This window comes from Genypterus blacodes, unplaced genomic scaffold, assembly GCF_046128005.1.
Source record: "Genypterus blacodes isolate CSIRO-AG114 ecotype Tasmania unplaced genomic scaffold, CSIRO-AGI_Gbla_v1 ptg000015l_1, whole genome shotgun sequence".
Classification (NCBI taxonomy): Eukaryota; Metazoa; Chordata; class Actinopteri; order Ophidiiformes; family Ophidiidae; genus Genypterus; species Genypterus blacodes.
In genome coordinates this window covers 1,402,230-1,427,952 of record NW_027466829.1, presented here as the reverse complement: position 1 = coordinate 1,427,952, position 25,723 = coordinate 1,402,230, and the positions used below count along the sequence as shown (strand labels likewise).

At 48.6% G+C, this 25,723-nt stretch overlaps 1 protein-coding gene across 5 annotated transcripts; it reads right to left on the bottom strand.

Annotated features, from left to right (window-relative positions):
• Window positions 1–5,052: 5,052 nt before the first annotated feature.
• Window positions 5,053–25,723, bottom strand: mtss1la (MTSS I-BAR domain containing 2a). Of its 5 annotated transcripts, XM_076138342.1 has the most exons (15): window positions 25,045–25,723; window positions 22,111–22,172; window positions 21,949–22,022; window positions 12,590–12,674; window positions 12,335–12,426; window positions 12,157–12,231; window positions 10,669–10,826; window positions 10,464–10,571; window positions 10,194–10,291; window positions 9,086–9,218; window positions 8,327–8,401; window positions 7,987–8,142; window positions 7,428–7,604; window positions 7,162–7,327; window positions 5,053–7,062 (listed from the first exon to the last, which is right to left on the bottom strand). In XM_076138342.1, exons 1-15 carry the CDS (start codon window positions 25,111–25,113, stop codon window positions 6,269–6,271), a joined length of 2,322 nt encoding a protein of 773 aa, XP_075994457.1. In that variant the 5' UTR covers window positions 25,114–25,723; the 3' UTR covers window positions 5,053–6,268. The 5 variants fall into 5 exon arrangements, with proteins under 5 accessions (XP_075994457.1, XP_075994464.1, XP_075994474.1 ...); XM_076138349.1 differs by lacking the exon at window positions 7,987–8,142 and having other exon boundaries at window positions 25,045–25,722; XM_076138359.1 differs by lacking the exons at window positions 7,987–8,142; window positions 8,327–8,401 and having other exon boundaries at window positions 25,045–25,722.

Genomic DNA, 25,723 nt, shown 5'->3' with positions numbered 1-25,723 from the left:
GTTTGGAGACCAAGTTGCGTTCCTCCAAGTGGCTCAGCGGGTTCGCACGCAAATCGTCAAAAAAGACCGGAAAAACACGTCGAAAGCATTCCTTTCATACTTTTCCATGATACAATCCTTCCGATAGACTCCTCTGAACTTTCACCTTTCTCATCGCGCTCTCGTGGATCCGTGCAGCACGGCGGTGTGTGTGTGTGTGTGTACGCAGCGAGTCCTCCGCAGGCACTTGGCCGCTCTTCGTTGCTCCAGCGTTCAGCACCACAGCACCGGACAGCGCCAAGCGCGGGGGCGTGGCGGCGCGCGGGGACGAGGCTCCGCTCCGCTCCTCTCCGCGGTGTTGAACCCCACCCTGCATGCGCGCCGGTCAGGGGCGTCCCTTCCCTCCCTCCCCCCCTCCCGCCTCGACACCTCCCCAGTCTAGCCTGCCTCAGCCCGGAGGGATCATCAATCGGCTCTTTCCGCCGTGTGACATTCTTCCACAAATCCGCTGTCAGCTTAAATAAATGTGGATGGAGCTGGAATCACTCATCCTTCCCAGTCCAGGGAAAAGTGGAGTGAACGCTCCTTTTCCCAGCGAAACCAATACGATCACACACACACACACAGACACCGACACACAGACACACACGCACACAGCTGCCTCCTCTCAGGCTGCCTGACACAGGAGCAGGATTACCACAGAAGTCAATCACTGTTAATCACATTCCCAAAATCGAATCCTCCCCTAAACTTTCCTGTAGGATCACAACTTCTCATTCCTGCCTTCATGCTGGATCAAATGTTCCCTTCATCGTGGTGCATCTTCCTCTCACCACAAAACTTTGCACTATACCTTTATTTATTTTTCATCCACATGCACTGAAGAGACCATTTTAGGAAAAACAGCAGTATGGAGTCAAATTCTGTCCCAGTCATGTGGAATGTGTAAACATCCCATAATACAGCGAGTATATCTCTGCAGCAGGTGTTTGAACACTGCCACCCTGATGGCTAATTGTCTCCTCTCCCACTTGCATGCCAAGTACTCTCAACCTAAGAAGAGTCGGTGCTGCTAATCCCCACAGCCTGAAACAGTCTAGTCTGGGTTCGCCTCAAACTCTCAGCAAAGTGAAGTAAATGTCACACGGGGTGGACGCTTTTGATTGGTCAGAGGAAGGGGAAGGAAATAACAGCCCCGTCGCCGCCGCCGTTCCCTCAGAATTCATCTTGCATGTCACCCCAACCTTTACTTTACAAATGTACAGATCAATACTCGATACATTGTGTGTGTGATTGATGGCGCCGCGTTTCACAACTTCTCCTCCGCTTCTACATACGGGCTGCATCTGGATTTGGGGAAATTCATCAAACCCCACGCTGAAAGGTCCTTATCAATTTCAAACCGCAATCCATCACTACAAATTTAGCTGAATTCAATCTCGGCAGTAAACTGTTCTTTTCAGGCAATAACTCTGGTAACTGGCGGAGAGCCCCCAGACAATTTTGAATCACAGCCTGCAGCTGGAGCACAATGCTCATACTGGCTGATAGCTGTATTCTTTTATGTGGCATAAACTCAGGGCTGTGTCACCCTGACACACGAGCAAGCCAACGCTCACTGGTGTTTTTTAAGAATCTCTGACCTGCACGGGAAAGGAAATGGCATTTGGAAACACGAGCCCCAGAGGAAGCAAAACATGACAAAATGGTAAACGGCAAAAGCTGGAAACATGAAATATACTGATCAGCACGGCGGCGATGTCATTCCAGGTGAACCGTGGCAGTTTTAGTTTCACGTGTCTTCCCCTCCGTATTGTGCTGTGCTACGCAACTTCTCTTTGAACTTTCCCCCCCCCCCCCCAAGTGCTTATGAATGCACATCACAGCCCCGTCTTTTATCATGCTGTCTCTCATGCTGGAATTCACCGTGACTGCCAGCGAGTGTGATAGCGGATTCACAGGCTAATGTAATCACCGGGGCCAGGCCATGGCGTCGAGGAGGGTTTTTTTCAGCAGCTATCTGCCGAGATGAAACACCGACGCCCACCGCACAGGCAACAAAGCTGTTAAGGATTCCATAAAAATCACGCAACTGTCTCATCATCCCTCCTTCCCTAACAGATAACGAGCAGCCGAGCATTAAGAAAGAAAATTCACACTGAAGAAAGCAACAAACATTAAGCGGCTTCATGCTTACTGAATGAATAATTGACCGAAGGCGTTCCCGAAAGACAAACGCGAGCACAACAAGCTTCTGAAAGGCAAAGGTTGTAGCCTTGGAAGCGTATAAAACAGAAAGGATAGCTGACGGGGATTGAGGGATGGAGAGACCATCATAATGTTGCTTGTATGTCTATTATTGTTGCTGTCATAGTTAAGGTAGAGAAGGAACAACAAGGAAGGTAATTCTAAGGGGATCTGGCACTCACATCAGTTAATTGGCAGTTTTCTGTCAGTAGAAGGGATGTAGGATGTTCAAAAATGTCTTGAGATAAAGCAGTTCAGCAGAATTCAATGAAGTAATTGGCTGGAACAGGCAGATGTATTGAAGAATGACAGCACAATTAAAACCAATGACTAAGCATCCAACTTTGCTCCGGGTATTCTTCTGTGAACATTTGGATTGAAAATGTATAGAAACCCCTTACCCACAGGCGCTCTCTCTCCCTCTCCCTCCCTCTCCCCTGAATGAGCTGCAAAGTGCCATTTCAGGAAACGCCACGGCACAAACCATCAACTGGTTCCTGTGCGACTCTGCATACGGCCCCCACAGGATCTTCTCTCCCCTCAACACAACCTGAAGGCATAAGGCAGTTAGAGGAGCTGGATAAATATAAAGACATCCTCCTCGTGTGTAAGGTACAGCTAATTAGATTTGATCTGTGATCCCCTCAGGCTGCCGTCGCCTACTGTACTATTTAAACGATCACTGTGTATTAATAGGGTTATTAATTATGGAGCAACGTGTGTGTGTGTGTGTGTGTGTATAACCGAGTTCAGATTTTTACCTCCACCGGTAATTATGCAGCGAGGTTACCAACACGTTTCTGAAATGTGTTGCAAAACACCAGTAAAACAAAATCACCTGTGACCACACACACACACACACACACACACACACACACACACACACACACACACACACACACACACACACACACACACACACACACACACACACACACACACACACACACACACACACACACACACACACACACACACACACGATAGAGTTCGTGAACGTAATGAAAGGAGAGGAATAGCCGTCCCCAGTTTGAAGAGAAGCCAAAAATAAATTCATATTAATGCATGACACGTTGGCCCGATACAAACAAATCGCACAACTTCAGGGCCACATCTTGTCTAAGAAGCGGTTTTATAATGTCTATATTCTGACTGGAGGGGCCCCCAGGCTGCCTCAGTGATTAGCTCACTAAGAGATGATCACAGATTCTCACAGTATCTCTCCACCGCCCCAAACAATCACACTGTCGAGCGCCTTTAGAAAGATCTCTCGCATTATTAAAAGACACAGGAGAGAGACGTCGAGAATTAAGAGAGAATGGAATTAATCTCTATTTCTCTTTGCCGAACAAAAAAAAAAAGAGTGAGATTTTGTTAAATAGGCATTGAGAATGTTTTCTTTGAAGCCGTTCAGAGCGGGAACATTAACGGCCATACAACAATGAAACTCCTTCATTCGTTTTCTCAGTTAATTATCCGCCAAGCCTCAACCATTAGGCGATTTTCTATTACCTGACCAGTTCAAGGCTGTGAACTAATAGTGTAAATTCAATAATGTGCCATTTATGAGGCTGGGAGGATTATGATGGAGCTATTTCAGGGGGAGAATGGGAAATATACTGTGGGGCCCGCCGAGACCAGCGGGCTAATCAGGAGGCTTCAGACTCGGTGGTCCTGCAGCATCTGCTTCATAATATATCCAGACTCCCCCCCCCATCCACCCGCCCCCGCACACACACACACACCACATACGGCCATGATTAGCCCTCAGATCAAACTGTCTGATCTTCATTGTCTGGTTTTATTCCCTCCTGTGAGCTTCCATTTTTCCCTTGCAAATCACTGGCATTTTTTTAGTGATGACTCAGTGTCAGAGTTTTAAATAGGTCACTTTTATTCTCTCCCTTTCCTTCTCTCTCCAGCTCCCTCTCTCTCCTATATAGCTATGTCTAATTTCTATAGACTCTCTTCATGTTTGTGCAGACAACATTGTTAAGTGGATTCTTAATAATTGCAGCCCCAAACGGACGGCGGGCTCGTACATCATACACACTCCTCCAATAGCAGCCCTTCATCTACAGAAAAGCCTGTGTGGTTCATCATCACTGTCCAGAGGGAAAAGCTTTATACACTTAATTTAAGATTTGTTTTTCCTCCAGCTCTGCTCATTTAAGGCCTAATGAGGGGAGCTTTCTTCAACTGCATCCCATGGGAACGTACGTCTCACATATACTTCTGAACACATTTACACAGAGCCTGCGTTTCAAAATTAAGGCTGCAAATCAGAGGCAAGGCAAGAAATGCAACACCTGAGCTAACTTGGCCATCATGTCGTTCTTTTCTTAACTATTCTCCTCTGCTGTTGCAGTACAGCTACATTCTTATGAAATATCCTTACATGCTTCATCCATCTTGCCTAACAGCCAGATACCTTAACAGAAGCAGCCCTCTTGATAAATGCTGCTACAGGCTTGTAGTTGCCACGCGCAAAGGGACTCTGACGCCCTCATCTGTCTGCCGAGGGAACTGCAGTCTTAGAAACTGTCAAATCAATTGTCTTAGAAATGAGAGTGAACCCAAACTAAAATGGGATGTGGGAGGTGATGGGTTTAAATATTGCCTTTCAGATCATGATAAGCAACACCACTACTTTACTAGACAAATGAGAACTAACAACACAGATACTTAAATCATAATAATAAAGCGCTAACACTGCACCAATAATTGGCTGTGTTGTAAGTTGTAACAGGCCTATTTGCATTCCTGGCGGCAGCTTGCGGACGTCACACACTTTATAACTATGAGAGCCGAGACGTTTAACAGTAAAAAGCCTTTTTAATTGCAGAATATATTGACAGTACAGTACAGCAATAAAAACACTGCCATATTGCTTCTATTTTACAAGACTTACACACTTGCTGTTTAGCTTTGTGAAAACAAAAACAATGTTACGGCACACGAACAGTAATGATGCCAAATACAACACACAGACAGGCTCACAGAGCACTTCAGCAAACGCACAGGTGGTTGAGTTAATTAAGGCTCTGTTCAGACCCGAGGCCCGTTGGGAGCTGAAACCGGGATCGTGAACCCCCCTCCCCTAGACCGGTTCGCACTCGGATCCGAATCGAATCAATTGCAACCGATTCAATAAACGACACAACTCACTTCCTGTACTGAATATGCTATGAAAAGGAGTTTGTTGAATGTGTTCAGGATCATAAATATTATAAATATCTGACCAAGCTTACCTGATGCGTCTTCGGACGAGGACTTGTTTGTTTGCGTCCATCAGAGCCAATCTTTGACTTGAAGCATCGGCACATTGTTTTCGATTTGTAGTCTTGATATTCGCTCAAAATTAACGAATTGTCGATGTACCTAGCGTTGTTTAAGATCAACGAGACAATAGCAAGCAAAGCAACTATACACACACGGTACTGAAGCGCCATTTTTTTGGATTGTGTTTATGATTTTCGCCAGGTGACGGAGGCCATTTTACCCAGGTAAGGGGGTCACTTCCGGGTCAAATCTGACCAATCAGAACACGGGTTGCAAGCGCGCGCGTTTGTTTACAAAATTTTCTCTGAATTGGAACAAAGAAAACGAACCCCAGGTCTGAATTCAGCCTAAGAAACGCACAATATCATAATAATCATATGAGCAAGAGCAAAGACATTGAATCCCTACAGAGGTGACTTCTGATCACCGCGTCTAAAGGGACAACTTGGGCTTAACGACTGAGCACAAAGCGAACAGGAATGCACAGCCACAAAGCCCACAGACAAAAAACAAATAATAATTATAATTATAATAATAATAAGACCAAACATATGGGGTACTTTGTACGTACGCAATACATACATAACATGAAATGGTATGACACAGTCCATGGTCACTCATTTCCATCCTCTGTACATTTATTCTATCAACTGGCCTTCATTCACCATATTACCTCTCCATTGTTACTTGTGCCTCGGTTCATGTATTACATGAGTGCTGTTGTGTTTCACTACAAAGCGTCGAGTTGCTTCTCCCTCGGCTACCACAGCATCCTGGGAGCCGACCTGTCATCAGTCAGTGTCTTGCGGAGCCTCACCCCCCTGCGTATAGACACCAGGATATCCACATCGTCCTGGGCGGCCAAAGACGGATCGTGGGTTGCGGCCCGAGCCAGATCTGCTGGCAGCATACTGGGGAAAGGGAACTGACCCTCACCCAGGGCGTGGGCACTGGCTGCCAGCTCTCCTATCTTCTCCACCAGGCTGTGGCGGTTGGCAGCGAGCAGAGGGTCCTCCTCAGCCCTGCCAGCGGCCTGCTGGGCATAAACAGTCCTGTCCAGCCCTCCCCCTCCGCAGCCCCAAGCTGTGTCAGGCAAGCTCATGCGTTTGGGAGAAGCCCTCATGTAGTCACTAGCAGATGGGTCATCACCATACAGAAACTCATCACTGCCTAAATGCTGCTGGGTCAGGCTGGCGTACCCTGAAGAGTCAGGGACTGTGGGGGTTTTAACTGGGACGATAGGGGGGCGGATGGGGATGGGGCCGGATATGGACGGTGTGCGTCTCACCCCAGTTTTAGAGGATGGCGTCCGACGGATTGTGGCCGTTCCAGAGGCGATGATTCCCGAGGTTCCTCCCCCTGCGCCGTTCTGAGTTCCTTGACTTGACTTACCAGCAGGCAGTCCCGCTGTGCTAGCTGGCCTCTTGGTTTGGATCATGCGGCGGTAGCTCTGAGCGATGTTGCTGTGTCGTGGGATGGTGGAGGACTTGTCGAAGTCTGCCTGCCCTTCACTGTCAGCGTCCCCATTCAAGGAGTAGCACTCATAATCAGATCCTAATTAACGAAAATTAGAGAGAATGGAAATTACTCAGAAACGTAAGTCTTCTCTACAGGCATAAGTGTGTGCTGTTACCCTGGAGACCCTGGTGTTACCTTGTGAGGGGATGGTGTCCTCAGAGCAGGACGGGGTGTTAGTCTGGGTGCTGTAGCCACTGGAATACTGCAGAGAGTCTCTACTGCTCTTCTGCTGCTCCATACTCAAACCTCTGGTCAGAACCATGGCCAGGCTGGTGGCTGCCGGGGAAGTGGGCTCACCATGCTGAAGCACACACACACACAAAGATAAATTAAAAGACACAATTCATCACACGGTGCAAAATCTGACCTTTGCCTTTTTTTAAATTTTTATTCATGATCACCTTGGAAGCAGTGGCTCCCGGGCCCATTCTCAGCCTATGGGGGTCATCTGGATGCATCCCAGAATACCCCTGTGGGCTCGGCGGAGCGTCCAGGTCTCTCATCTTATCTGGAGACTCCCTCCTTCGCTGCAGAGTGCTAACCAAGGGCGACTCGCAGGAATTCGATTTGGCCCAGTCCTGTGGCGGCAGATGTAACAATGAGACTCTCTCTCGCAATCTTATCCCTCCGACAGTGGTGCAGGCTTCTGTTTGCTACGAAACGGGAAGCAGCTATTCTGGCTCATGAACTGTTAAGATGCCGAGCAGGATTATGGGCAGACTGTGTTAGACAATGTGAGCGTGTTATGAATGATCAAGCCATCTCAGTTCAGCTTTCAGTTCCTTTGCTAGGAAAGATCTGGAAGCCGAGCTGGATGATCAACAGCAAGTGGTGATCGTGAGGTTAATGCACACGCTGCTTAACTGGTGTGTGAGCAGTAAGAACGAAGCAAAAGAAGCAACAAAGTTTTTAAAAGTAAAAAACAAAAAAACAAAAGTGAAATTGCAAATGAAAACAAACCTTCCAGCTAGGAACCTTTGATGTGGGTGAGGGGGTGTTGGATCCAGGGGAGTGGTTAAATGTGGGGGACGCAGGTAGTATGACAGAGAGAGGCCTGATGGTGCCAGTGAGAGAGAAAGCAGGGCGGAAGGTACCGAAGGATGAGCATGAGCCAAACTGCGGAATGGACAGACAAGTCTGAGTCAGACTGCTCAAAACCCTTAAATAGCCCCCGTTCAAATCATACAGGGGGCCGCCTACAGGCCTCCTCAGGCTACAGAGAACAATGAGTGAAATATATATATCAGTGTTTACGCCTACGTGGACGTGAATGTGAGATGTATACGCATGCAGTACTAACCGCTGTGGGAGAGCTGCACTCGCTGACAGACTGGCAGGTCTCTGAAGCCTCAGAGGAGGCTGAGCTTGTTGATTTCTGAGGGACAGTGAAACATGGAATAAGAAACAGAGGAGAGGGAGGGGGTGAGAAATGAAGAGAGAGAGAGAGACAGAGCGGAGTGAGAAACGCGTGGAAAAAGGTCGAGAGTTGGAGACGGCGATGATGGGCTTAAGGAAGATGGAGGTAGGGGGTCTCAGAGGAGATCTGTCGACCGCACGCTACATGAAAAATGAAGCAGCTTGTAAGATCATTTATTCAGGGCAGAGCGTTGCATCAGTTGCCGTGTGGTTGTTTTGTACACTGCAATCCATTCAGACTGTGAGGGAAGAATAACTCTATCAGTCCTGGGGGGAGGGGAGGTGAAAATTCCACGTCTTTGAGCTGAAACGCGCCGCCAGTTAATACCAAAACTAAGAGTTCTGTCTACCAGGCTCCTAGTCAGACAGCAGGGTTGTGTGGGAAATGAAAGAAAAATGGAAAACATATATATCTCAGGTCAGCCTGAAGGTGCCACATACTGCAATGAATTGTAGTGGGAAAAACAAGACAATTAGATCTACTGTGGCAGGAACAGTATTGCTGTTGTTGCTGCTGTGTCTTCCTGCCCCCCAGCTTTATTGTCGGAGGCGACTGAGGAGCAACGAGGGAGCTTTGTCCCGGTTTCGTGTCCCGATCAAAAGATTAAAACGCTGTTTCTCAGGCTGAGGCCGAGGCCATTACCTGGCTGGTGATGTCGGAGGGCATGGGCGACGGCGGCTTGGAGTGGGTGTTGGCGTCCTGGGAGATGAAGCCCGAGTCGTGGGAGGAGACGCTGCTGAGGCGGTGAGCGCCGGCCGATGGCATCTGGAGAAGACTGTTCCCGGGAAATATCATCATTACATTACATTAAGTCCATCCACGCTTGATTTACAAGGTTCAGGGCCAAGACAGAGCAGAACAGAGCAAACAAAGGTTGCCATTCTTCTTACTGCCGAGCATCAAAGAGCATTGAAATATGATCTGCTTTGATTTCTCTTCGCTTCTGCATGTCTCTCTTCCATTCTCTTATTTTCCATCTAATTTAATATCGCTTAGTGTTGCCATCCTTAAATGATCTGACTTTGTTAGTGATGTCATCCTTCTTCTCTTCCACCCCTCCATCTTTCCTATGCTATATTGACGTTGCAAACAAAAAATCCAGACTCTTAAATCATCTTTTACATGTAAAAGCAACATGGTTTGATATTTCTTCTGTCCTGGTGTCATTTTCTAAGCTAAGATCAAAAAGCAGCTCTAAGCATTGCCTGCATCTGGGGCCCACTTACACACACAAAAACTGGTTGAAATATCACCGCCGCCCTTATGAATAAGTGTGTGTTATGCTTGAATGTGAGCTCGTGTTCTTTGATGCTTTGGACATGTCCCTGCCAGAAACCTCAGAGTTGCACGTCTGCAAAAGCAAGAGCTAAGAATCTCAGTTACCAGCAAAACGTGGCACAGGAAGAGCCACTTGTTCCTTTAGGTGACACATGCCATTGCTTTGCTTTATATATGAGTAAGAAGGTTTGGAAACAGGTACGTGGGTGTGTCTGTGTGTCTGTGTGTGTGTGTGTGTGTGTGTGTGTGTGTGTGTGTGTGTGTGTGTGTGTGTGTGTGTGTGTGTTCAGTCCAGCATAGCAATGAGCTCTGAGCCAGCATCAACAAAACACACCATCAACAATTGGGCATGTCACACAAAACACAAATCATAGCTTACAAAACACACATTGCACCACATTACCCAGAACAGAACACACTGAACAAAGGACAAAGTGTGTTTGAGAGTGTGTGTGTCTGTGTGTGTGCATACCTGCACATGCTGCTCTTTCTTGACCCAGCGCTGCTGGGGGAGGAAGGAGGGGTCTGATAGGACCAGCTGTAGTCGGAGCCTTTCAGGTCTCGGATCACCTGCGATGTCACATTATACAGGGACACAAGGAACACCGGAGAGATTACTTGCAGGCAGGGAAGAAGCAAACTGGAACAGGTTGAAATGTCTATATTCCTTATTCCTAGCAGAATTCCTAGTGCAGAGGCACCAAACAGCATTAAGTGTTAGGAAGGATTGCGCCTCTCTTACCTGCTCGCTGGCTGGTGGCAGCTTGTGCGGGTCTTCAGTCAGCAGAGTGAGGTCGTCCACAATGGGCTGTAAATGCGTAATCTCTCCCAGCATGGCAATCTCCACATTCTGCAGGGGAACATGGGAAATGGGACAAATTAGAAACTAACAGCTGCCATATATCTTACAACTACTTGAGGATGCATAAAGGCTGAATATTCCTCACCACCACAGGCTGCAGGAGGTTGATGAATGCACAGTAGCGCCCCCTCTCCTCCAGGAGGGCTCGGCGCACCGCCTGCTTCTCCGTCTCCTCCATCAGCAGGTACAAGTCACTGACGTCCTGCATGGCGCTGTCCAGCTGGGGGCGCAGGTTACCCCGGCCTGCGGAGAGCAAGGGTCCAAGGGGGGGGTGAGATAGATCAGAGTGAGGGAGGAAGAGGGACAAAAGAGGAGGAGCGTAGGGGAGAGAGAGATGTTTTGACAGGGGAGAGTGTGTAGAGTGTAGGGAGGAGGGGAGAGCGACAAAATGAGAGATAATTACAACACTCATAGTGATAGATTGCTTTTGCGCTGGAGGTCAACGCACTGACAAACTTTACACTCAGATGGTTCGCGTGGCAGACGATGAGACGCTGAATCATGTCGTCGCCGAGATGAAGCGATAATGCGTGGCGACTGGTGAGAAAAGGTAAAAGGTAAAGGTCCTGAAATGGATGTTATTAACGCACAGGCTACTGCGGCGAACACCAAGGGTGAGTCAACCATTCATACACCAGATGATGGATGAAGAAAGGCAATGGGAGAACGGAGAGAAGGAGACGATGAGGATGGCGACTGTGACACTACATTTTGGGTGATTTACAGGTGAAAACCCATCATCTTAGCATTTTTTTAATCAATCCTTATGCACCTTTCACATACTCAATATTTGTAATTTGTTTTGGGAAACGTCAACAGGTCTGAACCTTTTCCACTGCATCTGCTCTGACGCTGTAATTAATCCGAAACGCTGTCTGCTGGATCTGAACGGTTGCCAATTAAAAAGCTATTAAAACCCATGATTTAGGTCGGGGGGTGGGCATGGCGACGGTGGCAGTGTCGTCACGGGGGGCGAATGCCAGCTCACATCAGAGTCAAGCAGAAATGAACTTACAGGCTGAGACAAATGCAGTGTTTTGCATGTGGCTGTGAAAGAACAAAATGCTGAGACGTGGAGAGCTACTGCTGGGCTGGTGATGATGGTGATTATGATGGGGATGATGTCATTAAGAAATATATTATGTCAATATTTTCATATTCTAAGCAAAGCGCAGCACATACCTAGAAGCTCTACGGCCCGAGAAAGAACCCGAAAGAAGAGGGGGGTGGGGAGGAGGAGAGAAGAAGAAGAAGAAGAGGCAGCGTTAGTGTTATCAAACACACCGCACCAAGGTCGAGACCCAAGCCACTGCTGGGAAAGCAAACGTCAACACAACATCCACGCTCACGCTCCTCTGCAAGCGTATTTATTTGATTCATAAGGCGAACGTTGAGACGCCTTTTGCATTTTATGGCTTTTTGATGTCGCTTCTGTTGACTCACTCTAGATGGCGCCATTTCAGATTCACCACCCGGCAGGGGAAGGGGCAGAGCAGAGCAGAGCAGAGCAGAGCAAATAGCAGTTCAATTACAGTTCAATACGCTCTCCTTACAAGCGGAGCACTTCTCTCACCCTTTCTGGCTTTTTTCTGTAGTTTGATGGTATCGAGCGACTTCCTTTTGATTTCCTGACGAGATCGCTTGTATTCTGCGGAGAGCAAGAGACACACATGATAGAAACGATCCTTCTGTAGTTGCGTGATCCATAAAAGTGCCTATTTAAGTTTTATGTGTATTTCCTAGTCGTTCACCTTTGGCATGGTCTTTGTCCAGCTGATTGGCTGTCTTCTTCCATTCCTCTATCTTGTCCTGGAGCGGTGTAACCAGGCCTTCCATGAGAGCACTGGAGGGTCAAAGGGATGAGGTACATAACAGCTTCATAATTGCGGCCTGCAAACACTCAGGGAACAGTGGGCAGAATGAGACGAAGGTCAACAGAGATCCGATGGGAGCTGCAATGAAATAATATCCTCGGGCGAAAAAAAAACACACACAGCAGCACTTACTTGGCAAAGTGGCGTAATTTTGTTTCAATGCTGCGATGGCGCATACACATCCTCGTCAGAGCTGAGCCAATGTCCCTGGTGGCACCTTTGGAAAAACAAAACAAAACAAACAAAAATTACAAACTGTCAGCCAGGATACAATAGCTTTGCTTTAACAAAGCACAGATATGCCTCAGGGCAAACACAAATATGATTCAGAGACAAATAAACAGAGACAAATCCAAGCGAGCATTTTGAAAGGCTCCTGCTTGGAGAGGAAGTTCCGGCTGCAGCCACTAGATGGCGACCAGAAAACCACCAAAGCCACAAATGTCACATTTGTTTGTCGTTTCCATCACCGGGGCTGCAAATGTGACCCCCTGTGTTCCAACTGCATCTTTATCCTCCTCCCAACAAATCAAAGGATCCCCCACAGAGCTGTTGACGCGTTGAGATTTGCAAACGGCGTGTGTGTGACTTGGCTGCCGGACTTTTCCTCCACGCTCAAGTGTAATTAAATGGGGTCTTAAGCCCTAAAGCTCGGGCTGGACCACAACCCACTTTATCACTAATGGTTCACAGGCCGTCGTAATATGTAGCAGCGCAGATCTCGTTGTAATCTGGGCCACACAGGGCTAATCTGAGGGTCTCACTCACACACACACACATACACACACAAAGGGAGAGCAAAAGATCTCTCAGCAGCAGACCGGCCTCACAGTGGAAGCATGCAGGGCCGCGTTGGGAGAATATTTGCCTGTGCGTCTGTGTTTGTGTATCGCGGGTGTGTGTGTGTGTGTGTGCATGTGGACAGGTGGTGTGATTTACCCCACCCCCTCCTCCACCCTCTTTCCAAAGTTCTCACCCCTTCTATCCTGGAGGAAAAAGGAGGGAACCCTGTAAGGGGATATCCCTCCATTCTTCCCAGGCTGCTCTGCCTTTCCTGTTCTTTCTGTTTCCTAAACACCATTCACGCTGGGTGGATGCAGGGAGAAAGAGAAACTGGCTAGGACAAGCAGGAATAGAGAGACGGAATGAACAGAAAGAAGCACGGACAGACAGAAAAACAACGTTAATGCAGCCGGCATGAAATCAGAAACTGGACGATGAATGAGCCACATGCGAGATCGGCCCACTGCTCCATCTCTCACATATAGAAGCTCGGTAACTGTCTCCCCTTCAATATCACATCACATTGTGAGACATTTCAGTCCACAGTTTCCCCTCAGCTGTCCACTGCAGCTCATGTCGGCGCAGATCAAAGACGCCATTTTAGGAGACGTCAGTTTTCCTTGGGCCTTTGCAGATTTGCATTTCTGTCTGTGTCTGTCTGTCTCGCTCTGCATTGCTTTCCCACGTGACCGAGCAGAGTTGACAGGTCAAAGGTCGCCCTGCTGTATCACACACAGACGTTAAAAAAAGCCCAGCGGAGCCTGATTGTGTTCACACATGGCTGCTGCTGTTAATAACCAAAAGAGATGTTTGTCTTTGAAGGACTGGGGTCGGGATTATCTGTCACATAAAAGCTTTGATTCACACACTGCGCCTTTGCTACATTAACAGGCACTCAGACAACCTGATGTGGAAAAATACTGACACACACACACACACACACACACACACACACACACACACACACACACACTCAGACGAGGACACGTGTGCGCAGGTTACGAATCGCTCCGTTTGGCCTTTCTCCTCTTAAAAGCATTACGGGAGGCATCCACAGCTGCGAATCAGCTCTTTAGAGGGCGAGCAGGCAGGATGGAGAGGGAGAGCGAGAGAGAGAGAGAGACAGAGAGAGAGAGGGAGAGGGAGAGGGAGAGAGGAAGAGAGAGAGAGAGAGGGCGAGCAATGAGGGCTCTTTTTATCTCTATAACAGACCTTCCCAATGTCACTGTCAGCCAGCTTCCCTGAGATCCCTCCCCCCTCCCCCCCTCTCTCTCTCCTGTCCCATCCACACCTGCCAATTTCCTTTCCTCTCCCTCCCTTCTGCTTCCCTCCCGTCCCCTCCTTGTCTCCTTCCCTTCCCCGAGGAGGATCAGCTGACAGCTACATCCTGGGGAGGTCAGAGGCTTCCTGTCCAAGTCCAAGAGCCCTGCTGGCCTCTGGCCTCCGACGGGGCGGGCGGACGGTTCCGGTCAGGGTGATTCACTTCTTCAGGCCCCCTAAATTCTCACACACACATGCTTCAATCTCTACATGCTGGGGGGCGATGTAGGATATCTATCTTACCCATCTCTGATGTCTCTCCCTACGGTTTGATGGAACGATGTGTGGCACGTGACGTTTTGGTGAATCGGCCCCTCGCTAGAAGTGTTCAAGGGCTGGAAAAGTGATTCGTTCGCAAACCCCGGACCCCTGGGGGTGCAAGGGGAGCCCGGCTGACCTCATAGCAGACACCCACACGCATGCATCAATGAAACAAAACACAGACCAGAGTGGAAGAGAGCTATTACGCATCCCGGTCATATATCTTAGGACATGGAGCAAACAAGCGAGGGGCTTCTAGATTACATTCCAACACAGCGCAGCAATGTGTGGTTCATTATAACACCAGCTCCGTGCTCGCCGCTGAGACTGATGATGCCTGTTTCAATACGTGCACGGCACATTAATATAAATTGCCACCAGATCTGCAGTACACAGGATTGTTAGTGGGAAGAATGAGCTCCACTGTGGGGGTTTCTGGTGGGAACTCTGCGCTCCACGACCCGGCTACAGCGCAGTGCGGTCGGAGCATTTAGCCAGTGGTTCCATCCAGAGCTCTGGTTCTGATTAACCACCCTGATTCCTGGGGGAAGGAGGAGCGTTTTAATAGTCCTGCTTTATAGGGGGGCTCCTCCTGCCAGGCACCGGGAGCTGTAGCCACCAGGCCTCATTCCCTGATGTCTTCAACATGGGAGCTTAGCTTAACCCGCTCCATCTTTCAGAATCTAAAGCCTGCAGCTTGGCTCGGATTTCCTTCGCGCAGACTACCGAGCTGGACTGAGACCTGGCCTCCGTTTTGGGAACGTGGGCGGAATACATAGACGCCCAGGCGCAGAGCGACCCGTTTGTGAAAGGACTCCAGTTTGAGTGTTGGATTTCCACGGAGCTGCAGTGGGTGTTCCCTTTCTCTCTGCTTCCTGTGTCAATAAAGCATGTTTATGTGGGCCGTGGAGCAGAAAGGTACAGAACATCCTCGCTGCAGCTACAGTTCCAGGAATATAAAGTCCCTTTTTGTGCTAAGCTCTCATAGAGCTGCCGCTTAGCTAAGGAAATTCCATCATCCATAAGACAACAGCTATTCCTCACATCGGCACCTTGGCTGCGGCGCCGGCGTCTCCTCCTCATGCCTTCATCCTCTCTCTCTCGCTCCCTTTTAAGTGCAAACCGTGAACTGGCAAGGACACAGCGGAGGCCACTGATCGATGAACGAGGGCCGGGGGAGTGGGAAGAGGGGATGAAAGGGAGTTCACACCGCCGAGGAGCTGGGGGAGGAGGGGGAGAGGGGGCGAGCTGGCTGCTGCAGGTGCAACAAGTGCTGCCAGGACGGATCTCTGAGAAATCTGCACACGTTGGAAGCAAGAAAGTGATCACCTGCAGTAAAAACCTGTGACCCGGTGAATTCGACGGCGGATTACCAAAGCTTAACTGGTGTTTTCTCTTCATTATCGTGAGCTTGGCGAGAACCGTCCAAACAAATAGAGAAACGGAGAAGAAATACAGAGCTTGACTTCGCCAATACACCCAGAGGCGATTCAGAGTGAAAACATCACACGTTCACATCATCAAACATTCACTTCAAAGCACAGCGTGACCTCGCCCAACCCCCCCCCCAACACACACACACACATCCCCGAGGCGTCTCTCTCGGCGAGGAACAGCCAGTCAATGTGATGCGATGAATAAAGCAGCATCGCTCGCGTCTGATGATGAGGAAAGTCGTGAATAAAACAGATCAAATCCAGGATTCAATGATCCAAAAAGCTTGAATGTAGAAAATAAAAGAGCTTTTCTGATCCCTTTCTCTGTGATTACAGCAAAAATAGAAGAGTTTCACTTTGTTTTATGTCAAATTCTAATAAATGGAAAATGACAGATGGGTGCAACGTCTTTGTGTGTAAATATTGTGATCAAGTGTGTGAAGGGAAAGTGTCATGTTTCAGTGTCTTTGTTTGGGAAAATAGGCCACCAGTGTCTCTACACACACACACACACACTGGAGTTTTCCATTAACATTAGAAATGTCACACACACACTTACACTACGCCCAGACTCCATCTTTTCAGAATGAACGTTTACATCAGTGTGTATTTTTAAACATCACACCCCATCCTGGAGAGTAGGAACATTCACTGTTGGGAGTGAGTGTGTGTGTGTGTGCGTGTGTGTGTGTGTGCGTGCGAGTAAGTGAGTAAGTCTGTGTTTGAACTCTGACGCAAGTTTACAGTAGAAATCAAACAGCTTTCAAACCCTGTGTGTGCATGTGTGTGTGTGTGTGTGTGTGTGTGTGTGTGTCACTTCCTACATGCAGAATGTCTCCTCTCAGCAGTAACAATGCTAATGAAAAGCAGGGGAAACAGCCTGGAGGTCAATTGTCTTAGTCACACGCTTGCGCACAAGCTACATGTACACACACACACCCACGCACACACACAAACACACACTCATCCCATTGTTGTCTACATGGCCCCAGACGGCACACACAGCAAAGTTTTTACCTCCTGAGCAGCAAACACCCGCAGACAGGTCTCATATGCTATAAACATGTTCTGGAGTGCATTAAGAAGAGAGGAGGAGGAGGAGGAGGAAGATGAGAGGGAGGGGGAGGAGGAGGAGAAAATGGAGGAAGTGATATCTACTGTTGATGGAGCTTCCTGTTCGGGAGAAAGAATGCTGCTAAAAATAAACACGTCCCCTTATCCAGATGTGGTTTTTATTATGAAGAAGAGAGAGACAAAACAAAGAAATGGACAAGAGGCCGAGAGGAAGAAGACGAAGAAGACAGAAGGTCTCCAGCTACTTAAAGCAGCAGCATTGGGTCACAATCAATCAGTATTGATCTCTACCAATTACCTCAGAAACCTCCACACCGGTTTGGTCAAAGATCCTTCCATTCCCTCCTCACACACACACACACACACACACACACACACACACTCCCTTGTGTTCCTCCATCTGGGGACGCAGCGCTGGTGTGTTGTCCCTCCCCTCTCCAGCTCCCTTCAACCCTGAGTTCATGTCCAGGATGTAGCTGAACACAGTGTTCCCAACATGTTTGTCTTCTTAGTTTTTTGGTATTCGGAGTGAAAGTTACCCCGGGGTAAAAGCTTATTATTGTTATGTTTATTGTTGTTATTGTTCCCCCTCCCCTTTCCTCCGTTCCCTTCTTTCTCCCGCTTCCGCCGCCCTTTTTTCGGGGGTTTCCTCGTAACCCAAACTGGAAAACATCGGTTGGAATCCGGCTGTGGTCACTGGCTCTGCTCGGTCTAACTGACGGGCTCGGCAGGAGGGGAAAGGAGAAGCCCAGTCCGTATGAAAGCGACCTGAAGACTGGAGGTCATTCAATAGCTGAAGAGCAAACCACACACACACACACACACACACACACTGCAGTAACGGCAAAGCAGCAGGGGTAAAAAGAGCACACACACACACACACACGCACACACACACACACAATACAGAATAAGTCCAATGTATGAGTGTGTTTGAAATCCGCAAGCTTATGGCATCAGATATAACCCTTCGGCTCTTCTGTGTAAAGACCCGCAGGCCCATCAGGCCTCCGGCGTGACACGCTGAGGTCGCTGCATGTCAGTGTATTTGCCGCGTGCACGCTCTCATTATTTGGCACGCCTGTAAAAATAACTGCGCTGCGGGGACGGAGCGGAGAACAGTAATCCCCCCGCTCGTCCTGCGGACCGCGCCGTGTCCACGCCAGGCCCGTCCAGATGGCGAGCAGGGATATCCGTCCCATCTGCCAGACCGGAGAATCGTAAACGCCTGAGCAGATTACGTCCTACGCTGACACACTGATCCACAAGCGCACCTCTGTGTCTGTGCTGTGTACATTTGTGTGTTGTAGAAGAAGAAGGAGTAAGCGTTTGGTTTGCATTTACCCGCAGGAACATTACGTCTGTGTGTGTGTGTGTGTGTGTGTGTGTGAGAGTGTTTAATGGTGTGTGTTCAATAAGTTCTGGCACACAGATGTAAACAGAGAGTCTGAGAGTGGTGAGGAGAAACTTGCAGTGGGTCCCAGCGTGGGTTTGGTGTTAAAGCAGAGAGAGGAGAAGAGGAGGCAGCCCGGGTGTGTATATGTATGTGGGTATGTGTGTGTGTGTGTTACACAGTGGGCTAAGAGGATTAGCTAAACGCCTCTGACTCGCCTGCCTACCGAGAGTTGGTGGAAATCCCACTGCAACCACAACCCCCCACTCCATCCGACCCTAAACCCGCCCACCCCCACCCGGCTAATGTCGCCCTCCGAAAAAACACCGAGCACCGTACCTCATCATACGCCCCCCGATGGACCATTAGCCCCGGACCCCCGGCCCGGCCGACCTCCCTGTGCGCTGCGAACACAAGCAAATCAAATTCATCCATGTCCAAAAATGGAAAAGATGATGTCAGCCCCTTTGTAAAAAACACACACAAGTGGCCTAATGCCATCCAGCCTAGCAACAACAAAACACCTGAACAAAACACGGAGACCACCATTGTCTAGATCAGCCTCAAATGTCCTCTCAATGACCATAAACACAACACACAGCCATTTTAAAAGGCCAGTGTGTGACATCATCATTACGCTTCCAGAGAGCCGCGTGGCTTCAAAACAAGAAACTTTTTATCTTTAAAAGGTCTGAATTCTCCAAATACATTCGTCTGACACACACTTTGTGGTTAGAGGATCTTGATTGGACCCAGATGTGGGCCCCGCCGAGTTCGCCTAGACGGACATGCGTTTAGACATCGATCCGTCCAGACACGGAACAAGCTGAACAGAAACACCACTGTTCAGACGTCCAGCGCCAAAACGCCTGGCAACCGCGCTTCCAGCTGCTTCGTCAAAGGCAAACGCTGACCCCACGAATGTAAAGTCTAAAAATGGACGACTGAGGGGGAGAAGAATCCGAGCGTGAAGGCGAATGGAGGCTGTTGGAGGCTTGAATGTAGAGAGGGAGAGAGAGAGAGAGAGGAAACAAAGGGACGACAGGAAGTTGAAAGGGTGTAATGCTTTATCACAGCTGACCCCAGGCCTCAATAAAAGACACAAACGCCACAGACAGGACATCATTCCATCCTGTCTCTCTCCCTCCCTCCCTCTCTCTCTCTCTCGCGCGCGCTCTCTCTGGCTATGACACATTCAGGAAGCAGAAAGGTTTTTGCTTTCCTTGGCAGGGAAATGTGTTGCACGATCCAGCCAGTGCGAGGGAGTAAACGGGGGCGACGGGGACCGAGTGTGTCAAAGGTAAGATTAAAGGAAGAAGAATGCAACCAAACCTCCAGCTGTGCCTAGCAGCTGCAGCTCGTCCCTGACCGAGAGAGAGAGAGAGAGAGAGAGAGAGAGAGAGAGAGAGAGAGAGAGAGAGAGAAGGAGCAACATAGACAGAAATAGAGACTGTGAGCAAGAATCTCTGTTTCTTGGAATTATCAGCTTCAATACAGCAACAAGGCTGCAACGTTTGTTCAAAGCACAACCATGTGGAAAGCCTGCAACATCTGGACAGCAACATACTGTATAAATATATATATATATGTATATATCTATAATACGAGGGCCATTACTTTTACTACTTCTTTCCCTTTCAGCCTTTTATTCTCCTCCTTTCATTTCTTCAAGCGTAGGACGACCAGCGTGCAACGAGCTGCCAGGAGATGTTCCTCTGGTGGAATTAGATGCGGAGCTTACAGCACATGAGGAGCCATATGGGTCCCACAGGAAAAATGGAGTGGATGTAGTATGACGATTAAAGGCTCATTGTCAAAGGAAAACAGAACAAAAGGAGCCTCGGATATCAAAACTAATCAATGACTTTTCTGTCTACTACTTCATTTGCTAATCAATGTTGTGTATTGTTTACAACATCTCCGGTCTCACTTTGACTTCTGGATCAGTCGTGCAGGTGTTGTCCTGAGAATGAGGACTTTAATGGTGGAGAGAAGGTCCCTGAGTGAGGAGCAGCAGGGTGAGTGGGCGTATGAATGACACACTTAGAGGGATTTGATGCGTCTATAGCTGTGAAACCAAATCTCTCTCTCTCTCTCATCTCTGTCTCTCCGGCCCATCTATCACTCCGTTGCTCTTTCCCTTCTTTTACAGCAGCAGACACACTTTCCCTTTGAAGTACGGCCTCGCACACACACACACACAGGCTTTACCTCCCGCCTTATTGAATCAGGCTGCCAGCTAACTTCAGTCGACCCTAAACTACCTTGCACAGGCTTGCAAAAGGCTTCTGCGCACACATGGGGAATCACTTAAGGTCATGTGGTTTATCTATAGAGCAATAACATGTAGTGTTGCTGGAAGCCTTTCAGAGTCAAAGTGGTACCAACGTGTGAACATTGGGAAAGTATTTTTCTCTTGAGTGATTCTCTTCAGCTGTAAGTGGTCAGTTGAAGTCTCTGCTCCTACACACACTGCACGCTGGCATGTGACCCGGGGTCAGGTGGCCCATCTACCAGCTGTCTCCCTCTCTCTCCCTCTCTCTCTCCCCCTCTCTCTCTGTGTGAGTACGCGTATGCGTGCATGTATGTCGGCCTGCATGTTGGTTACATTTGCATCTTTTCTCCACGTGGTTCTGCCGTTTTTCTTTGACCTACATTGCTGCTCTTTGACTATCGGCTCTGCTCAGATCTGTGTTAATCAGCCGCCTCTGTGGTCGGTGGGTCTGACACAGTGACACAGCAGATCAGCTGACCTCATTAGGACCAAAGGAACAATAAGCTCCGGTTCTCACTTCTCTCCCGTCTCTACTTTGACCATAAAAGCATGAGAATTGCATCTGTGAGTTGATGTGTGTGCACTTGTATGTGTGTGTGTGGGGGGCCTCGGGATTGTGTCAATCATTATTGTATTTGCTAAGGAAATGCTGTTAATCTAATTTAAGATTATTATGTATCTGGGGGATGCACAGTGATCCCACAAGATGTTGGAATAGAGCAATTACATGTTGGTGAAAGAATAACATTAACTTTCAGTGGATTACAGCGGATATACGTACTATACTGCATGTGTGTGTGTGTGTGTGTGTGTGTGTGTGTGTGTGTGTGTGTGTGTGTGTGTGTGTGTGTGTGTGTGTGTGTGTGCGTGCGTGCATGCGTGTGTGTGTGTGTGTGTGGCTTTTGCTGCGATAAAATCAAATTATATTTAATGAACAACTTCCTCTTACCTCTGGAATTTGTAGCCATGTCTGCAACCTTCTGAAAAGCATCCAGGAAGGCCACTGCTGCCAGAATTGTGGTCCTGTAAATGAAACACACAGGGTCATTTCACCATTACTGCACAAATGACAAAAAGTACAGGAATGCATTCATCGGTGCGTCTCGCTCACCTGAGTTGCGAGTGCAGCTTTGTCGCTTTGGCACTGAAGTCTTCCCACACAGGATAAGAGCTCTGATAACAGAAAGGAGAAACATTGTCAAATAAGAGCCACAGCGTCTCAGCGAGAACTCATTGAAATGCAAAACACAACCTCTCACACACATCCTGTACGCATGCAGGGAGCAGACGTGACGTTTCCAAGATCTAACCGTGAATTGATAAATACTCAATGGACGCTTTTTTTCTTTTCTCTGCATGTTTTCTCTTGAAATCGCTCCGATAAGGAAAGCGAGGGTTTGGCGTCTCACCCCGGGGTTGGATCTGGGTCAGAGAATAAAGCTCTGTGCTCTGACTTGTTTCTTTAAAAAGGGGCCAACATAGTTTCTCCCCCTTTACATTTACGGTATGATGGCTGTTCAGTGTTTACGGTGTTTCTCCTCTCCCGCTTCACTCTGAGCCTGTGCCTGCGTTCACGTGTCTCCATGTGACTCGTACACGCACGATCTGCATAAACTCTCACGACTGTTTATTTGACCGGGGCAGGTAGTTTTGCTGGTCTTTTAAAGAGGCTTAGGATCAGATTTACCCTCAGGATCATCACACGGCGCCTCAGGGCTACAAAAGCAGCAAACACAAAACTTGAAACACATTTTGTGGCCACATCCCATTAGAATAAAGAGCTTGAGCCCTGGAGAAAAGGAGAGGAAGGAGGACGTAACCCCTCGTCTGCCTCTTGATGGAAGGGAGCCAAACGAGGCCACAGATTCTTACTATATATAGTCAGGAGGCGATCTGGAAGCACTCTCGCTATTCATCATCCCTGAAACACGCCGCAAACGCAACAATGACAACATTTAACTCACGGTCTTCTCTCCCGTAAAGCCTCTGCCTTCAAAAATGATTTAGGAAGTGTCATCCTTAACAAAATGTTTGCCGTGACCCTCCCTGCCTGGCTGTCTGCACTTGACTCCGACAGGTGGTTAATTAACTTGTGTGCCCTGTGACTCCCAAGGGCGAGAGGGATGCGCTGCCAAAACAGCTGAGGGAGGCTGGTGAGGGAGGCTGGTGAGGGAGGCTGGTGAGGGAGGCTGGTGAGGGAGGCTGGTGAGGGAGGTGGGTGAGGGAGCGGCCACAGAGAGCTTACATGGCACCCAAACGGACTCTTCCATTCATCTACGCCAAGCTTAACATCCGGACAAAGATCAGAGAGTGGACGGGACGGATGCGAAGAAGGACGGAAGACATTAAAGAAGCAAAGAAGCAAAGAGGCAATGGCTTTCCTGCTTTCAATCCAACACTTTCCAACACAAAATGGCTTGAGATCACACCCCCATCTTAAACAAAGTGATCTCATCCAGTCTGATCTTTGCTGAGTCCATTTTGTGTTTTCATCCTCGTCTGTCTCTTCTTCTAACACTTCCTACACTGTTTCTTTATTCCAAATTCAGTCGGTTATGTAACTCCAACAGGTGCTGCTCGTATTCAGACATTTTCTCTAAGCGAACTGTGTGAGTGTGTGTGTTTAAAGGACAGTGTGTGTAGTATCGCCATCACACACAGCACAATCATCTATAGTGCTGAGTTGCTCCCACACGGTAAAGCTGCCCTGACAAGGCTTGCGTGGCTCAGTCAGGCAGCAAGAATGAGGTCAGATGTGTGTGTGTGTGTGTATGTGTGAATCTGCGGACATCACAGTGCTGACTAAGGGCTTCTGCCTCATTCATCCGCACTGCTTATCAATACACAGACCGACTCTTTCTCACAGCCGCCGCCTCTCTCCTAAAAGGAATTATATGAAACCGAACCACCGCTGCCAATAAGTGAGAGGCTGATTTCATCGAGCCGCTCACAGAGAGTCATGCTGAAACTCGGGGCCATAAATAGGCCGTCCAATCGCACCGAGCTCCTGTGAGGCAGCGATCAATAACAAATGTGTTAGACTGAGAGTGGGGGCCTGGTGCTTGGTTTACTTGCTGTTACAAACACAATGAAGCATGACAATGAGAGGGACTTTGAGATTCAAAGGCAGGCAGATGAACACATTCACACTTTCCATCTGTTGTAGGGGAACAACAGACCACCCTGAATCAACTTCCTTCACTTGACCCCTCCCCCAACACACACACACACACACTTGCCTGTGAGGCATCTTGCCATTCAAAACATTATCACAAACAAATCCCGAGAGGATAGGAGCACCTTTACTCCTTGTTTTTTACAGAGATCACAACTAAAGGCTATTCAATTACAAACACAAACCTCGGCTGAAGTCTGTATTGAACTGCACAATGAGAAAGCAGTGATTTCCTGCGACAAGGCCCAACGTGAGGAAGCAACAATCGATATCCCGGAAGGCGGAGGCGTCGAGAGCATCCGTGGACGCTTGACGTTAATTTAGAAGAGCGTAGGAGTGCTGGGATGGTGGTGCAGTTTGTTTGGGGTCAACCGGTGCCCCCAGAACAAACACACACAATCACCTGTCACCTCCAATATGACCACATGTTCTCTGCTTCTCTTATAGCTTTACAGGCATTAACAGGCAAAGACATTAGAGTTGGCTTAGGACTGAACTGTGGCATGTTATGACGGTGTTATGTTCCAAACCAAACATGCACAGACACAATATGTCAAATAGCTGAAACTAAATGCTTATCCTCTGCTATTAATGGAATGAAAACAGGTTTTGTGTGATGATATACACGGAGTGGTTAACCTGCTGCACATCAAGCAAGTGACACAAAGGGAAAACATGTTTGATCTCTGAATTTGTCCCGCAGCTACTGGTGGGGGAGGAACCCGGTGAAAAGGGACAAAGGCAGTAAAAATATGAGTCTGATCGGGCACCGTGCAATCACAAAGGTCAGGGGAGAACACACACACACGCACACACACATAGGGAGGGAGAGGGAGAGAGGGAGAGAGTACTTTAATTCATTTGTGTTACCTTCATGTCGTTCACGATGGTCTGGAATAATCCACCCAGCGCTCCACACTCCTTCTCCACAGACTCCATGATATCAACAGCAACAACAACAACAACAACAACAAAAACAAAAAAACGTGGAAAACGAAGGCAAAATCAAAGAGATTATCCGACTCTTCAGATGTATTCAAACATCAGATATCAACGCGGATCTTTGTTGTGATCATCCGCCCTTCGTTGCCCTCTCTTCCGTGGCCGGCAGGAGAGGAGAGATGATGCGAAGCCGCAAAGCGAAGCAAAGCCCGCAGACAAAAAGAAACGTGCCGCTCGTTGGTTCACCCTGGGCCGGGAGGGAGGGGGGCGATCGGTCGCTGCTCGGTCGCCGCGTTCTGGGCCTCTGGAGTGGGGGAGGACCGGAGGGAGAGGACGCGCTGTGGTCGCACGCCGGGTGAACTACAGCCGGAGGAGGACGGGGACGACACACACGCTCCGCGCCTTCATGATCTCCGGATACGAGTCTGACACATATAAACCGGGGAGATCGCAAACGCTCGGGAAGAGGGGAGGAGGAAGAGGAGGAGAGAGAGCGAGAGGAGGGCGGGGATGAAGGGGGAGGAGGAGGAGGAGGAGGAGGGCGCCACCAGGAGTCGGTCACAGGTCTGAGAGAGACGCGGGGACGCGCTCTGTTGTTGGTAGTGGA